The sequence below is a fragment of the Callorhinus ursinus genome, unplaced genomic scaffold (genome assembly GCF_003265705.2).
Source record: "Callorhinus ursinus isolate GAN/ISIS: 27379988/994484 unplaced genomic scaffold, GSC_fseal_2.0 scaffold1, whole genome shotgun sequence".
Taxonomy (NCBI): domain Eukaryota; kingdom Metazoa; phylum Chordata; class Mammalia; order Carnivora; family Otariidae; genus Callorhinus; species Callorhinus ursinus.
In genome coordinates this window covers 48814677-48833008 of record NW_027397063.1, presented here as the reverse complement: position 1 = coordinate 48833008, position 18332 = coordinate 48814677, and the positions used below count along the sequence as shown (strand labels likewise).

General features: G+C 38.2%; 1 protein-coding gene and 1 pseudogene across 5 annotated transcripts in view; both read right to left on the bottom strand.

The window, feature by feature from the left end:
* Window positions 1-6630: 6630 nt before the first annotated feature.
* Window positions 6631-18332, bottom strand: part of CD96 (CD96 molecule) — an 88909-nt gene continuing 77207 nt past the window's right edge. For 2 of the 5 annotated variants that reach the window (XM_025873968.2, XM_025873973.1), the window contains exons 11-14: window positions 13119-13181; window positions 12246-12335; window positions 9160-9283; window positions 6631-7034 (exon numbers count right to left, since the gene is read on the bottom strand). In XM_025873968.2, the coding sequence (XP_025729753.1) occupies window positions 6926-7034; window positions 9160-9283; window positions 12246-12335; window positions 13119-13181 (386 nt within the window). In that variant the 3' untranslated portion in view covers window positions 6631-6925. Of the gene's footprint in view, window positions 7035-9159; window positions 9284-9366; window positions 9548-12245; window positions 12336-13118; window positions 13185-18332 lie in introns of those variants that run through there. The other 3 variants (XM_025873961.2, XM_025873955.1, XM_073893167.1) reach the window with 2 other exon arrangements.
* On the bottom strand, window positions 13191-16380 carry LOC112825884 (cytosolic 5'-nucleotidase 3A-like; annotated as a pseudogene).

Below are 18332 nucleotides of genomic sequence, written 5' to 3'. Positions count from 1 at the left end.
AGAGAGAGAGAGAGAGAGAGAGAGAGAGAGAGAGAGAGACTTAAAATTCAACACATACACACAATCAAAATCAACACCACCAATGAGAGACGGCTGGACATCATATTACATAAATTATACATAGTTTTTCTTTCATTTTTACACACAGGTAGCTTATTATACAGTCTTTGTACTTTGCTTTTCCTTCCGAATACTATCTCCTGAAAATCACTCTATACCAGTCAGTGGAGATTTTCTTTCTTATGCTGACAGCTATACAGTTCTCTATTTTGTGTATTTACTACAGTTTATTCAACCAATCTCCTACTTTTGGACATTTAGATGGTTTTCAATACTTGGCAATTACAAATAATGCTGCCAAGAATATATATATATATATTCTTGCATATATTGCTGGAAATAGAGCTTTAGTGTAAATTCCTGAGGAGAAATTGCTACGTCAAAGGATAATGTAATAGGCAGTTGTGTTAGATACTGTCAAATTCCTCTCCATAGCTGTTGTGCCATCTTGCATTCCTTTCAACAACATATGAGAGTACCTGTCTCCCCACAGTCTTGATAACAGAGCATGTTATCCAAGGTCTGAAATTCTTCACAAGTGGATGAGGAAGAAATGATGTCTTAGTGAAGTTTTAATTTGCATTTCTTTTAATATCAATGACTGAATTTTTTTCAAGTGTTTAAATAAGAGTTTGTTTTATATCTTTTCTGTCAATCATTGGTTCATATCTTTGGCCCATTTTTAAAGCTTATTTATCCTCAATATTTGTAAGTTCTTTATCAGTCTTTATCTGCAATATATGTTGTGAATATTTTCACCTAGTTTATCATTTGCCTTTGACTTTACTTTTTTGTCATGCAAACTGCTTTTTATTTTTAGTAGTCAAATGTATCCATCTTTGCTTTCATTGTATCTGGACACATATTTGTTTCTTTTTTTAAAGATTTTACTTATTTATTTGTGTAAAAGAGAGAAAGAGACAGAGAGAGAGAACCCAAGCAGGCGGAGCGGCAGGCAGAGGGAGAAGCAGGTTCCCCGCTGAGCAAGGAGCCTGAGATCATGACCTGAGCCAAAGGCAGATGCTTAACCGACTGAACGACCCAGGCGTCGCTGGACATATATTTGTAAAGTTACATTTGTAGTAGTAGTTACAGTATGTATGTGTGATGACTACAGTATATATTATAGCACATGTATATATGTATATGTACCATAGTATGTGTACACATATAACTAGTTATAACATCTATACACTACAATAGTGTATGTATGTACATATATATATAAATATAGATATGCACGCACATATTATGTGTAAACATATAGTTAAGGAACTATACCATTTTCTCAAGAGTTTTTGTTAGGAATGGGCACTGGATTTTGCCAAAGGCCTCGTAATCATCTTCATCTTTTAAGATTAATTGTATGCTTTTCCTCCGAAGCCCTATTTATACGGTAAATTATATTATGAGATTTTCTGTTATTGAACCCTTCTCGCATTCTTGGTATACATAATTTTTAGGTAAGGTTTTCAAGTCCCAATACTATGTCTCAGTGCTTTTGTCTCTACTGATCTTGTCTCTCTGAAACCTTTTGAAAATATTACACTCTGTCTCTGAAATGATACCTTCTTCTTTGTTTCTCTTCCTTGCCCATACTTTTATTTTCATATGTATTTATTTGTTTAAATGTCTGTCTCTCCCATTAAACTCTACACTCACTGAGGGTATGGAGGGTGTGGTTCTTATTTTTTAGATCAGTTTCTTGAATGTGGAATCCATAAGCCCTAAATGGCTATCCAAAAGAGGTACTCAGGAGCAGTGCTTGTCATACTCTTCTATTAACTAGCCACAGAAATGAAAATCAATTCCTATTAAAATTATGCCAGATTCAGATCTATTAGGCATCAAAGCATGTCCCTTTGAATCAGTGCAACAGCTTTATGTATAAGAAAAGTCCGATGCAACCCAATTATCTGTAAGAGTGGAATTATGCTGATCCACAAACTAGTGCAAAAATGGTTCTACCATAGATGGAATTCTCCAATCCCTTTTCCTCTTCCCATTCACCATGAACAGATATTTATGCCTTAATGAAAGAAAGTGCAGGATAGAGAGGCTAGGTCTTGAACATGGTTCCCAGGTTATCAGGTTCACCACCAAATCTCTCTTCACAATTCATGTAACTATTATTTCATGCCCTCCACTCTGCCTTCCCAGCACTGAGTATTTTCTGGTGACAGCTAAATGGCGTTATTACTGTAACCAGTTTTATTTGTCAGTAGGACTTCTTTGGACAGCAAATGGGGAGTTTCTGACAGAACTCAGGGCAAATGTGCACATGTACCTGGCATTTACCAAGGGTTGCTGGATGCAGCATGTTCTCTCTCTCTCTTTTTTCTTTTAAAGATTATTTATTTATTTGAGAGAGAGAGCATGCACAAGCACACGGAGCGGCAGAGGGAGAGAAGCAGTCTCCCCGCTGAGCAGGGAGCCCGATGTGAGGCTCCATCCCAGGACCCTGGGATCATGACCTGGGCCGAAGGCAGACGCTTAATGACTGAGCCACCCAGGAGCCCCCATGTTCTCTTCTTTACGTTGTGATCTTGGGTATGTTACTCTTCTCCTTTATTTTCCTCAGTGTGCCACCATATAATCAATCTCACAGAGCCTTTGAGCAGACATGAGAAGTCTGAGTGAGCAGACCAGGCAAAGAATGTAACAGAAGTTAGAAAACTACAGAGATGCCAGTTGGGGGGAAAATTGTATTCAATCATTTCAAAAGTGTTCTCTGGCCCTGATCTTACCTAAGGTCATAGTCTCCTGCTCTCTTTGGTCATGGCTTCCGGGCCATAGCATGCTGCTTTGTTAGTAATCACAGAATCCTGGAAAAGAAGTCTCTTTGCAGAAGCTGGGAAATAAAATGTCCTGCTCTTACCGTCTCATCTTGTGTTTCTCCTTGGAACATCAGCCCATTTCTGCCAGTTAATGTCTTTTTCTCCCATGGGGGAACTTTCACTCACCATTTCAGCTGTCTCTGCTGGACACTCAAGCTTTGGCTGGTCAACACAGCCATGACTGCTGTTATCAAAAACTCAGGCTCTGTACGTCAGCCCTCAGAGAACAAAGTTTCTGTATTTCTGCAGATTCAATCTTCAAGTTCAAGCCAAAGCCAACTCTCCCAAATCAGTGTGCCAAGAGGGCTGCCTTCAAGAACCTCTTGCTTGCTCAGAGCTTCTGAGACAATGCTCTTTCATTATCTCTGGCCTTGGTCAGATTCTCTAAACTTCTTTTGGCTTCTGACCTTGATTATTCTTTTTTCTTTTCTTAGTCATTTTTTTTTTTCACACTTCCTTGGCTATTCTACCCTCAGGGGTCAATTATTTCTACTTTTCTTTGTTTTCTGTCAACAATTTTTAGGCATTAAAAAATCAATATTTACTTAAATGTACACAAAACATCTCTTGTCTATAGTAAGCAGGAGACACCAAAACAATTAAATATTATGATATAATGGAGATTTATCACACCACGGACTGGAAATCAGAGATGGATTTCCATCATTTTGGCTCTATCACTTCTGATTATGTGACGTTGAGCAACTCAAATTTATATAGTATCTTAACTCCCGTTTTGTAATAGGACCTCTAATGCCCATCCTGGCAAAATGTTAATGTTTTAAAGACCTATAATGCAAAGTGAATTTGGTCAAGCCAACCATCTGCTCCTCAGTTAAAACAACACTTCTGCTGAATCAAAAGAAAAAAAAAGTGACTATTTTTGACAAAGGCACATTTTATCTCTCATTCTGGGCACTTGCATATGATCCAAAATATGCCTACCTCTGGACTTGCATATGAGCCAAATTTTCATGTGAGTCAAAATATGCCTACCTCTGGACTTAACTGTATAGGTTACCTATTGCTGCAACAATGCTGTGTAACAGTTACACAATTTCAGCAGCATACAATAATATTTAATTCATGCACCTCTGAGGTAGGCTAGAGTTGGTTGGTCTAGACTGGGCTTGGCTTGGGTGGTTCTGCTTTGCTCTATGGGTCTCTCATCTTCTTGGAGCTGGCAGGCTAGCCTGAAAATGTTCTTCTCATGGTAATGGCAGAGAACCAGAATAAGTCCAATCATACAGGCACCTTTCAAGCCTTGGCTTTGTCATGCCCATGATATTCCATTGTCCAAAACAAATCACATGGCCAAGCCCAAAGTCAAGGGGTGCTCATGGTGAGGCGGATAAGGAAGAGGATGTTTCTGAACAATAATGTCATCTAACACACTGTGCTTTGGAAATAAGTGATGAAAATGCTTACACATGGCTTCTTCTCAGTAAAAATGAAGGCGGTGATGAAGACGTCCAGAAACCTCAGGGATTAGAGTGTAGTGTTGCTATTTCTTAGGTGGGACAGAACTACATCCACCTCTGGGGAGAGGAGTTGCTGGTTTAAGACGGGTTATATGGACTTACACACAATTTTGAGGTGCAGGAGAAATGGTCATTTTAGTCAAATGAGGGAGATCAAAATCACAGCACTGCCTGAAAAGCAGATTTGTGAAAAATTCCCTCTGAACCACTGCATGAATATCCCTCCATGGGTAAGCAGCTGTTCCCTGTATTCACATTAGAGATGAATTTGCAAATGCTAACCAGAACTTATTTTTAAGACAAAATTGGGTCACTTCAAAGAGGAGCTGATATAAAAACACCACGATGTCAAAGGATAGACTGAAAAATGACATGAACTTGTGTTATACTGTAAAACTGTCCATCCCTTTACTGAAACCATCTCAACATCCTCCAACTCTGCTACTTTTACCCTAATACCTCTACTTATATTCATGTCTCCTAATGAAGCAGTAAAATAAAGCCACAATGACCTGAACACAAATTACTGATGATTAAGTTGTATTAAATAAAAATAACTACATATGAAGCAGCAGTCATATATATATTATTAGTCTTATATATTTCTTGAGAATTAATGAGGAATCGAGGGTAATTAAGGCAAACATTAGTTTAGTTTATTTTTCGATTCATTGGGCTGTATTAGTTATCTATTACTGTGTAACAGATTATACCTAAAGTCAGTGGTGTTAAATAATATTTGTTATTTGTTGACAGGTGGCCCTCCAAATAGGGCTGCTTGAGTGTCCTCACATCATGGCAAATAGATTCTTCCAGAGAGAGTGATCCAAGAGAGACCAAGGCAGAAGCTACCATGTATCTTGTGACCTAGCCTTGGAAGTCATAGTCTGGTGACTTCTGCATATCTTACTGGTTACACTGGGCCTGCAACTGGTCCTCACAAGACTGTACAAGTGCACGGCCCTGGATTGGAATATCTCCTTAAATTTTATACCCTAGGTGTCTTCCTTGCCTTACCCTAGTCCTGGCCAGCTATATATGTCAGTTGCATTCACTATCAGAGGGGACTCTATAAAAGGCAAGAATCATGACAGACACATTAGAGGCTGGTCACCACAAGAAATAAGTACCTAACCGAGATTCTGATTGATGAGAAGGGACCTCCACTGGTTTCAGCAGTTCTCAACTTCGGCTGAACTCTCGAATCACCTGGATGTGCTGATGCCTGGGCCTCACTCCACAGGGATTCTGATTTCATTGTTCTGGGGTGGGACAGTCCTGATGTTCAAAAAAATTCAAAAAGCTCTCCAACTTATTCACACATGTAGTCAGGGATAAGTACACTGCAAATGAATAAATGTTCCTTTTGAGACTAAAGTCGGTACAGCATTTGCCTGTCATATCTGACAGCAACATCCGTTGCTCCTTCCTCGGGCAGGGGTGTTTGGGTGGTTTAGAGGAACAGGAGCATCAGTAATTTATTCACTTAGGAATTCTCGTTGAATACGGAACAGGTTTGGCTAGCTAGGTTTTGTCTCCATTACCTATACATTCCGTTTGAACTATTTTTGTAAAAGATTGGTAGGAGCAGAGTTACTTCATCAATACTAGAATGACTTGAGCCTGTGTTTATTTCAAGACAGATAAAAACATGCAGATTGGATGAACAGGAGAGTGCCCAGATGAAAAAGAGAATGATAGGAATTACAGGGTTGGATTGGGGCTAGGTTGCCTGTTTATTCATGTAACAGTTTGGTAATAGTTTGATGTACCCATGCGCACACACACACCCTCACACACACACAGAGGTAAAGCTGAGGATGAGACCACTCTTAGTTCACATCATGTAGAGGCCAATGAAATGTTACCTATGTCTACTAGGCTACTTGGTTGTTGGCTAGTTTTCCCTTTGACCCCTCCTCACTCCATGGGGCAGGAGGCTGGGCAGAACATGGTGGGAGGAAGGGGGACTGGGACTGGTGTCTTGTGCAAAGTATTAGGATTTTCTCTAGTGAAAAGAAGCAAAATATTTTCAGTACAAAGACTACTTGCACTTATTTGGAACTCTTGCTAGAACTTTCACATTTTCTTCTTTTTGTAATTTTCCTAGGGAATGCAACAAACCTCAGAGATGATCATTCTTTTGGCAAATAGTTTAGAATGTTGGCAGATGCCCAAATAGAAGAGGATCTGGCATGGACACATGCTTGAAACCACTGTCATCACCTCAGTCAGAGAACTAAAATGAAAAATAAAAACACCGCAAGTACTTTTTAATAACAGCACCCTAATTTGCACTTTTTACATAAGCAAGAACATTCCTACATTTCGCACTGGGTATGAGCATGACTTCACCTCTAATTCTTGCTCAATTTCAGGCATGTGCAGATGAAAGAGGCTGAGTTGCTGGGAAAACAGGTCATTCACTTCTGACATCCACTGCAGCTGCCGTACAGGCTTGGCTAGAGGGCAATTATATTAATAAAGCACGATATCCACCTTCTCACAGGATTCTAGCAGAATTCTATATGGCAAAGTCTCAAGGGGCTAGAGTGTCTCCATCTCATGACAAGGCAGATCACTTCCAATGGACTCTTGAATGCAAGTGTACTTGATGGGAGGTGGAGGTGGCTTGAAAGGCGGGGGTCTTTCCATGCTAGGAACAAAGGGAGGATTTTCAATGCTAAGAATGTGAGGCAGTGACTCAAGGAAACAGAGAAAGAGACATGCCCACCAGTCCCCCCAGAATTTTTCTGTCTGCTGATTAGCTGTGTTATGATAATATCATTAATTAATATTTATATGACATTTTATAGTTTGCAAAGCATTTTATCATAACATTATTTAATTTGTATCTAGGGATTGGACATTATTGTCACCATTCTACAGATAATACTGAGGCTCAGAGGTCTTCAGCAACTTGCCAAAGAGAACCAGACCAGCAATTCTGGTCTTTTAACCAGAACCCATATTCTCCATGGAAACTGCCTCCTAATAGAAGTGTTCCTCTTATGTGGGTTAAAACACTCCTCCAGAGACAAAATTTTTAAATTCTGGGACTAAAGACTGAAGGTTTTCAAATAATCCCTTTGCCAACTTTACCCCCAGCCTTCACCCACACATTTACTGTATACTGTGAGGATAGGGTTGAGGTGGGAAAAAAAGCTCTTCTAGATCCTTGAATTGGTTGATACTGGATGGTTAATGCAGGAATCCCTTACATTTGAATCAGCAAACATTCTTAAAATCATCTTTATCTAAAGTACTGTTCTACGTTAGCACAACTCATCTCTTTGTCTGAAATGCATCAGGCATATGTGTGAGTTTGGGATTTAGTTGTACAAATATTCCAGCTCTCTTGATATCAAGACACCAGAAATTCATCTGTGAGCAGATTTCTGTCCTTGACTCAAACATCTCCACCCCTTGTTGGTTAATCCATAGCACCTTAATTTCTCCAGAGAGATAGAGATGGACATGGACATGGAGAAGGACACACACACACACACACACACACACACACACACACACAGAAGAGAGAGAGAGAGAGAGATCTCATCTCTATATAACACAAACACTTGAATACAGAATAAAAAAAATCAATTTAAAATTTCAGATTCCCATTTTCTTATTTTAATAAAAATATCTAATGTCTATTACCTGTTTTTTCTGATGCTTCGATGCAGACAATATATTTCAACAGGTAGATAAAATTCTAAGAAATTTGCACTTCTGTTTTTTCAGGGAAATTATGAAGTCCTCCAGGTCATATGGTAGCCAAAGTGTAGTCCTTGGACGAGAGTCCAGAATTTCAGACTACTGCTTTAGCGTGTTTTTTTTAAGATTTATTTATTTGACAGAGAGAGCACAAGCAGAGGGAGAGAGAGGGAGATGCAGGCTCCCTGCTGAGCAAGGAGCCCGATGTGGGACTCAATTCCAGGACCCTGGGAACATGACCCAGGCTGAAGGCAGTCGCTTAACTGACTGAGCCCCCCAGGCGTCCCTAGCGTTTTGTTTTTCACCATGAACACTCGCTGCACAGCGGTTATAGAGTCCTAGAGGACACTCTAAGTCGAAGGTACTGCACAGTGGTCACTGGCATCTTAGAGAGTAGCAGCAGGAGTGGAAGAGTAGCTCTGTATGCTGTAGGGGTCTCCTCCAGTCATGGTCTACTCTGGATCCAAAATAGCCAAGTCAGAAGAGCGAGGCTTAATCTGACAAGTCATTTCAGATTGCTGAGTGGAGGGAAAAGAATTTTGGAAAATATTTCAATAAGACAAAGGAGGGGTAACCCACTGTTGACTTTCTTTTGTCCTTGGGGAAAAAGGAAAAGTCTAGTAAAAGCCCATTCTGCTGAAAAGCAGCTAGAGTTTCTTAAAATTACCTTTCTCACTCCGTTTCACACTTGAGCATCTGGGCCCAGGTGGGCCCAGGCAGTTCAGAGATGCATGAACATGAAACAGTAAGGAAGATTAAAAAAAATAATCAGTTTTAGTGTTTGAGGTGAAGCAAGGCTCAGTTCTCATTTCATGCCCACTGACTTGTTCCATCTGATGAACGTCAGAGACTGAACAGGCAGAGGGGGACACTGAGTCAGAGGTTGCACAACTCATCCCAGCTGGGTGGTGCTGGGCAAGCTGTGGAGCTTCTCTGAGCTTCTCTGAGCGCCCTTTCCTCAGTTCTATGTGAGAACTCCATATAGGAGTGATATTTAAAGTGCTGAGTGAATGTGTTGTACTGAAAAAGTGTCTCTGTTCCTGCAGATTCAGGATTATACTCACATTTCCTTCTGGTATTGACACCATTTTCTTACTCCAACACCAAACAATGCTATGCAGAAAGAAAGCAAAGCTGCTACAATCACCGGCCAGGACATTCCATCTTTAGGTTTATTGGCCACAATACCTGCAAAGGGCATAAAGAGAGATGAACTTTAATTCCAAACTTTGGCAATTCGAAAACAGGATGAATTGAACTATCTCTCTTACCTGTTTTCTCCAAGGGCCATCACTGACCACAGTCATGCTCTGGGATCGTATCTATGCCTTGTTCTCACTTCTGTTTTTGCATGTCTGCAGTTACTTTTTATGTGAATGTCTTTCTTGTTAGAATGTTCCAGAATGAATCTTTTTTTTTTTTCTTTCATTTTCCCAAGGTCCTGGACAATCCCTGGCACATGATGGCCAATGAAATGTCATTTGTAAGAATGAATAAATAAAAGGAGTAAGCTCTAAATCTGTATTCCAAATTTACTCCAGTAAAGGAAACTTTATATGTGAAATAATGGCCTAGCTTTGATTCTCTTATTTTTTAAGGAGCCATTAAATGCTTTATTGAATGTTAGTGTATTAGGAGGAGGAAGAAAGAGTAAAAAGCATTATAACACTATAACATTCCAGTGCCCTGAAAATCCCAAACTGAAAAGTCCTGGCTACTACGTATTGAGTTGTAGTGCTCAAAAGATCATCATCTAAGACTTTTCATTTGGATGTCATTCGAGGAATGATATCCAGAATAGAGATTTTTCTAATCCTTCTACCACCTCCCCCTTTTTTCTTTCTTTCCCCTTTTACACATTTCAGCAATAGAAAGGAGAGAAGTGACAAAAGGGGTAAAACTGAAACCAGTTATTTTGCTCTTTCCATGGTGTGCAAAGGGAGGAAGTCAAAAGTAAAGGGCTATGAGAAATTATATTGGTGGGTGATAAATGGACTGATTTTTCTTACCCCTTCTGATTATATCCACACTCAATTCATTCATTGCATTTCTAGCATTTGTACACCAAGTCAAACTGTGTGAATCAAAGACTTTCAATTATTGTTGATTTTAGACCAGAGGCCATGTAAATATCATATTCTGGACTGTTTTACCTTTTTTCTAACATGAAGGAAGAATTAAGAAAATTAACTCTCTTAGGAAATAAGGTTGTCAAATTCTACTGCAGGGAATACAAGGGAATGTTTATAATTACACAGTTACTTAATATTTTCCTTTTTAAAAGGGTTGACTTCAGATGCCAGCTATCCATATTAGAGGCAATAACTTTTAATAGTTAATTATGTATCTCACTGGAATTTTCTATGTATATATAAACATATATATGTATCATGCACATATATCTCTTTTTCTTAGAAATGGGGGCAATACATATTGTTCTGTCCCTTGCGTCTTTTTTTTTAAAAAATGCTCTTGGAATACTTTCCACGAAAGTGCGTAGAGATTTACCTCCTTTGATTAAATGAGTGGCTAGTTCCCCAATGCATAGATGTATCCTGGTTTATTTAATTCCTCTCTTAATGTTCGAGGGTTAAATTGTTTCAGGCTTTTGTTATTTCTAACAACACCCCAGTGAAATTCCTTATACATTATGGATAGATCTTTAGCTCTTCAGATTATGTAGCTCATTTGGGCAAAAAGTCCATTTTGTATCAGAATTATCTGGATTGATTTCCTTTTATTGTTTCAACTAGATTGTGAACTGTTTGTAGGTGGAGACTAGGTTTTTATTTTCTTTTATTGCCTCATATTTATTATAGTGCTTTTCATAAAGCAAAGTCTCAAAATCCATAGGCCAAAAAAAGTGGATTCAAAATATTAGTTACCAAATCTTTTCTATGTTTAACATAGGTTGGATCACAGCAATATGATGTTGTCATGTTTATAACACTTATCCAGACACTTGGGGTCTTTCTGATGCTCACCCAACATCAGCCTAGTCCAAGCAGATGCTGAGTACTCTGGAAGTCCACGTAGTCCTATAATACATAACCATGTGCTATGTGGTATGTGCAGGTGACTAGTTCACACTAGTTCACGGTAGTAGTGGAACTGTGAAAGACTAGAGTATCATGATCATAGAAGAAACAATCATACAGATGGTCAACCCAAGCCTACACAAAGTTCTGTTTTAGTCAAGTCAAAATTTACTAGGCTCTACACTGGTAACATGGTGTGATATAACATTTTACCCCTAAAGTTTCAGAGAAATAAAAGAACAAAGGTTTTAAATGGGTTTTACATCAATGCTTAAAATTTTTCTCCCTACCACATACAGAAAATGAGGCCATTGACTTCAGGAATATCCTAGTGGAGAAGCAGAGCTCCAGTCTTGTCCCTTCTCTGAACTAGGCAGTTTTTTAAGGCACCAATACCTGAAAGGCATTGGTAGAACTTCAGTTTGTTCTATTGCCATGTTGTATGCAGGATGATGCTCCAAAGATCTGAGGACTAGATGACCTTTGATATAGAATAAGCTGAGTATTCAAGTGGAGTGTTCACCAGTCAAGAGAACACCCCCTGAAGTGAAAGAGTTGATTATGTCTCTGAACTTACAATCAAGACCTGGGTTGGGAGGGTCTTGACCTCTTATGATATAAAACAAGAAATTATATTCAGTACTAACAAAATTTTATTTAGTTTAATTATGGAAATACTCTTTGTTCCAACAATCTTTCTTGTCTCAGATAGATTTTCATAGGATAGAATGTTTCTCACTGCTTTTCACCTGGCTGATTTTTATTCATTTTTCAGATTTTAACTTAAGTAGATCCTTAGAGGCTCCTTTACTGTTGCCAGTTAAAATTAGATCTTTCTGTTACATTCTGACAGTATCTTATACTATATCATAGCATCTGTTACAAATAAATTTGATTATATGATTACTTACTTAGGTATATTATCTTCAATAGATTATAATCCTCAGAAGGCCTGTGTTTTCAAGGTCTCTTCTGTATACAAAACAAGAAAGATCTACTTCTTTCACAGTGTATACCCAATAACTGGTACAGTGTCTGGCAAATGGTAGGTACTCAACAAATATTCGTTGAGTGAATAAAACACAAAATTTAGAAAAAAGTAAATGACTCACCAGTGATATGGATGTGAATATTTTTTGTCGATCCATTGGCATGTGTGGGAACCTCTGAAAATGTTCTGGTTGTGCTGGTGAAGACATCACCTAGGGATATACAGGGGATATCTGAATTGATCCTAATAGCCATCTCAAACCAATGAAGTGGTGTAAAATCATGATTGGATTTCACTTGCTATTAGGAAGAGCTCAATTTTAATGGCCTAAATGCTCCTACAGTACTATGCATACAGTTTACTAAGGACCAATTTACAGCAAGGCTTGGACCTTAGAATCTAATAACTACCAAAGAAGTGAAACTCTCTATTGGTTTAAAGAAGAAAAGAGACATTGTACAGCACACATAACAAAACAGTATCTGCTAAAGAATCCCCATGAGAAATTTAAGTGGTTATGGGAAAATGTCTTATGTTGGTGCCATAGAAAAATGGGCCCTTTCTTATTCTCCCAGGGTATCTATCAGAGATTCAGCCAATCAAATGCCAATTCTCCCACTATAATGTGTTTGATAAGGTCAATAAAACTTCCTTTGCAACATTTTAGTAGACAAATCCGTGTTGACAAATCATCTCAATTTCTAGTGAAAATGCAATTTTAATGTATTTAATTAGCCAAGAAATGCTATTTTGTAGATTTCATTTTGAAATAAAAGAGAAGGAAAAAAATCGAGGACTTGGTCTCTGACTAGCTTCTTTGAGTGACTGTGGCTGGGAAAAATTTTGGTTTTATTCATTGTCATTTTCATCATCAAGGTGTACTTTTCAATACCTATCTGAGATCGGTTTCTTACCAGTTCTTGTTTTTCCACCTTTGTCCAAATAAAGCAGACCACTATCTTCCCTGACCCTAAATCTCCCCCCAAGTACTCACCATGAATTGTTGAGCTTGCACCTGAGGGGGATGAACTATATGTTTCACTGGGCATCCATGAAGCTGCTAAAGAAGATATTAGAAGAGTCAACCTGTATAAGACTAGTTATTTTATTGTCTCTTCTTGACTTTTAATTGAATCTAATAATTTGTAGTAAAATAATAAAATGAAAAAGTTATTAATGAATATGTAAAGCAAAATCACTGAACTATTCTGCTGCACACATTAGAATGTCCCAAAATAAAGTGGGAGTTGAGGGAAAACTTGTGATCCTGACGTCTCCAGTAGGGGAGGTTTTGATTATAGCCACTTAGAAGCAGGAAGAAGAAATGGAAGCAAAACACTAGGAGAGGTTTCTCTAGCCACAGAGAGTGTGTTGTGACTATTCTCCTGTCCATCCAATACATGGGAGAGAATGAAAGTCCAGGTGTGTTATGGTGGCCTTTAGTCAAGCAAAGGTGCCAAAAGGACTCTGAAGACCTTGGTAGAACATGCATGAGGGAACAAAACAGTTTGTGCTTGTGGATAAGCTGATATTTTTGTTTGGCTATGACAACTGAACTGTGTCAACAGTGAATTTTCAGACCCCTCTAGTCATAGGCCTTGCTAGCTGCTGTGCTGAGTTGTCTTGATGGATTCAGAAGCAAACCTTCCCCTTCAGTGGATGGCAGCAAACTCAGGCAGTACCTATAGCTTTTGGAGTAGATCTATCAACTGATTTTGTTTAGTTCCCCATCTCTGACAAGAAAGTTCCACTTCTTGGCAGGCTCTGCATTTCTGTATTTGATAACAGGCCTATACTGTAGTATAAAGGAAAAGAGCTATAGTTACACGTAGTTGCGATCAGTAGAAAAACATTATGCTCATTTATTTAAAACATTAGCATGCATGATTTTCCAAGTTAAATGCTTTCTTGTGTGTCAAGACCAAAACAAATAAGCAAAACCAAACCGTACCAAAACAAACATTGAAAAAACCCCCCAAAACCAAAAACCCTTAGTCCTCCCCTTTCTTGGTTTCTCCCTAGATGCCGATGGCAGTTGCAGCTGTAGACATTATCAGACCCTTCAGGAGAGGTATAACTCCATGCTTTCCAGGGACTGCTCACAGTACAGTCTGCCATAGCCAATCGACTTGGGGTCACCCCAGAGGTAAGGGCAGTTTTATACATAGCTATTTTGAATGTGACTAGGTCAGGGAGATGTTCTTATTTTCAGTATAATTATCTGACCCTGAACATGTGATCTTCTACTTTTTGTTGGTGCTGTTCTAGACAGAATACCAAGGTCAACAGATGATGGACTGAGTGTTTCAAAAGCCCATTTTTAAAGGCTAAGCCTTAATGGTGGAGATTTGACTAACAAAGAACAACAACTAATAAAAAAGAAATTGGGACTAGGCCTGGATTTAGGTAAAATTACGAAGAACCTTACAAGATATTTTTCCCAACATGGTGCCTCCTTTACTTGTTACTTTTAGGGCTTGATACCTTTATTTTTTTATCTTTTCAAAGTCTGTTTGAAAGAAAGGATGTGATAAATTAGTTTATGCTAAGATATAAATAGTTGAACAAGTGCTATCCCTTTGAGGGAAGTGGGTATTTAATTTTTTCCATTTCATATTTATCTCATCAGCAAGTAAATACAGAACATTGTTTTTAAGATTTTATTTTTAAATAGTCTCTACACCCAACATGGGGCTCCATCTTACAACCCCAAGATCAAGCATTACCTGCTCTACCAACTGAGCCAGCCAGGTGCCCAAATACAGAACATTCTGTAATGGTCAGTTACATGCGGGTATCCACAGTTTTTTCACCAAATATAGAATGCCAATCTTTTCTGCTCAATATTGATTTTCCTCAGCCAAAATAACCAAGCATAGCACAATTTCAGGAGATGGTGATACCATTAGCATGATCCATCCAAATTACAAAAATGGCAGTATGTAAAATTATGCAAATTCGTTGACCACTTTTTAAATCTTCCTTTTTACACTTCTACTCCTCAGAAAATGTGTGATAAAATTAAGCTATAGAATCCACTTTGGAAAAGCAGGGAGTTATTTTTCTAGTTTTGGTTTTAAGATTTGTTTTTAATCTGTTAAAAAATATAGTAGGAGTGTGTTGAGAGAGGTGAAGAAAAAGGAGGTTCCTGTTGATGGATTCAACATGTCTGAAAATACTTAGGTAATATAAAGAAAATGTTCAAGAGGGAGAATGTATTATACCTGAGTCTTTCAGGAAGACGAAGAGATGAGCAATTCTTGTATCAATTGCTCCCACAGAAAGGAGGTCTTCCTGAGGAATACTTATTTATAGAATCCTCAGTAAGATAGAGTTGGCTACTTCTAAAGATTCATCTTTCACTAACATAATACTTTTCTAAAAGCTTATCCACTCTATTATTTAGATAGCCAATTTTCAGAATGTGCTCCACATTGGCTATTTGATCTGCCATTCTCAAGTCTCCTTGAGAGTGTCTCAGCAGAATTATGTTTTTATATCTTTTAGTTGATTGAAATATTTTGTGTTCTTTATACTACCATTCTGTTTGTTAAATACATTAGTTAATTTTCCTTTAAATCTTTTGAGACTCCATTTTCATCAAAATCCATGAATAAACACTACTTTGAGATTTGGATGATAAACACCAGCTTGATGGATAACCTTCTTGAGTACATCACCATTATCAGCTGAAAATACGAACACAAGGATGCTGTGTTGCTGGAGTTTCTCAAATAAATTTTTATATCCTTCCTGGAGCATAACACCGGATTCTTCAATTTATTTAAATTTATCATTGGATGAAGCTTATTCAGTAAGGAAACTATGTTTTTCTACCATAAAGGGATATTTCATCCTACGGAAAAAACAGAATCAATTTTGACAACATGCAAAAACTTTCTTGACATTCTTTTGTAACCATTTTACAGTGGGCAATACTATTATGACATGTTGGGCATCCCTTCGTAGTAAAATGTACTTAGTGTCATATCAAAATCCATGGTTATCTGAAGTTTGATAGCTCCTTTTTTGATCAAACTTTCTTGACATTCTTTTGTAACCATTTTACAGTGGGCAATACTATTATGACATGTTGGGCATCCCTTTGTAGGAAAATGTACTTAGTGTCATATCAAAATCCATGGTTATCTGAAGTTTGATAGCTCTTTTTTTGATCAAACTACAGATAATTTGTTACTTTTATAGGGCAAGCTGATGCAAGCTGAACTTTTCTGGAATTTGGACATCATTTTTACATGTAAATTTACTGAGACTTGTCTCAGTTATCCAATCTTTCTTAAGACATTCTGAGTTCTTCTGTTCTTGGTTTTGTCCTGGAATGATGGCATGGGTGGCAAGCAATATTCAGAGATGCAGGACTTGGATACAGGAATCTCAATGATCTTGGTTTTCTGCCCCATCCTCCTCTTCAGGGTGAGTATGTACTGGGCCAGCACCACCCCTTACACCAGGATGCACATGCTGACACCAGTTACCCTGTTTGTTCTTGCCATGACCACCTCATCTATAGATGGGACCCTCATGCTCTTCCTGACCATGGAAAAAAGATGACACTCATGATCTTTGGAAATGCAGGGCTTGTGTGCTAGCTGTGGAGAGACTCATGAAACCCCCAGAATTTGGTGTTTTAACAGACAATAGAAAATAAAATTGGAGAAAGAAATCTTGAATTTGTGGTTGAATCAGGAACCAGGTAACAGAATTGGAGAACAGTGTTTTAGAGGAGAGGAAAGTAGAATGAGAAGTGATCTGAGACATACAAGATTTTAGAATTTGAGGGCAAGGGTGGTGAGTTTAGAGACTCAGCATCGCAGCCAACAGGGAGCAGCAGGGCTTCAGGGATTATTCTATAGCCTGAAAGAAGAGCAGGGCCCAACATTGCTGTAGGTTCTGGCATTGCTATGTCCCTGTAATTGACTCTCAACCCCTCAGCTCCAGCCTCTCCATCCTCTCTGCCTATGGAAAGTAGAAGGCGTTGCTATGAAATTATTAGGCACAGCTACCAAGGGCCTGAGAAGAACCAACCAGGACCAGGGACAGGGTAAACAATGGAATTGCAAGATTTACAAAGAAGAGTACATAAATTTTGAAGAATAAGGAATGTATGGTCAAAGAACAAAATAAAGACTCTATGTGAGGTCTTTAGGATGTACTCTGAGGCCCAGGTGTGTGTGTGTGTGTGTGCATATGTGTGTGTGCACAAGTGTGCACATATGCATGGGTACATGTGGCGAGGTAATGATAAGCTTGTTGATTTTGGTAATGGGGCAAATTGGAGGCAAAAGAGCCTATGGAGATGCATATCATTTTTCTGCTTGTCTAACTTAGCCAGAGTGACTGATTTCAATGTGGCTTTAGGCTCCACTGGACCAGATGGATGGCAGGGAAAAACAGAAAGAAAAAAGTAATTAAGCTTCACTTTTCTGTTCTATGGCCTGATCACCTGAGTGTCAGGATGAAAATATCCCAGGGTGTTATTAACCTTATATACTTGGGTTATTTAGATGGTCAGATTTGATATCCCCATTTCATAGGTGGTTAAAGTAAAATATGCATTTCTGTTCCAGGCTGTTGGAAACTTGGAAGCTGAACTAGGATTAGATGCTAATATTCTAAAGTTGATAAAATGATAACAAAAGAATATATTAAAATACATACTTATAAATTTAGTGTAAATGCAATGCACCCAGAATCTTCTAGTGACATCCAAATATATGTAAGCTACACAAAATGCATGTATAAGCAAATATCCCATTAGAATGTGCTCACAAATAGCAACAGCTTTAGAAACACTGCTAGTGGGTTTATTTCACCAGAAATCCATCCATTATCATTCTTTTTCTGCCCGTGAACATTTCATAAATCTATTGAAATAAACATACTGGAAGGAAAAAAAATCCCATTACCAATGCCTGTCACGAATCTTGCCAAATGCATCATCTAATATTGGATGTCACAATACAGTACAATCCAACGAGTAGAAACATGTTTCACAAACAGTTTGGGAGTGAGCAATCAATATTAACTTGTTGGATCCTAATGTGTTTTTGTGAATGATTATAAATAGAGCAACTTCCTGTAGGGAATTTTTTTCTCTAAGCTTATGGATAAAAAATAGCAACTAGTAAACAACATATTCTTATTTGCATAAGTAAGAATGTGAGTTTTCACAGCGAGGAAAATTTTG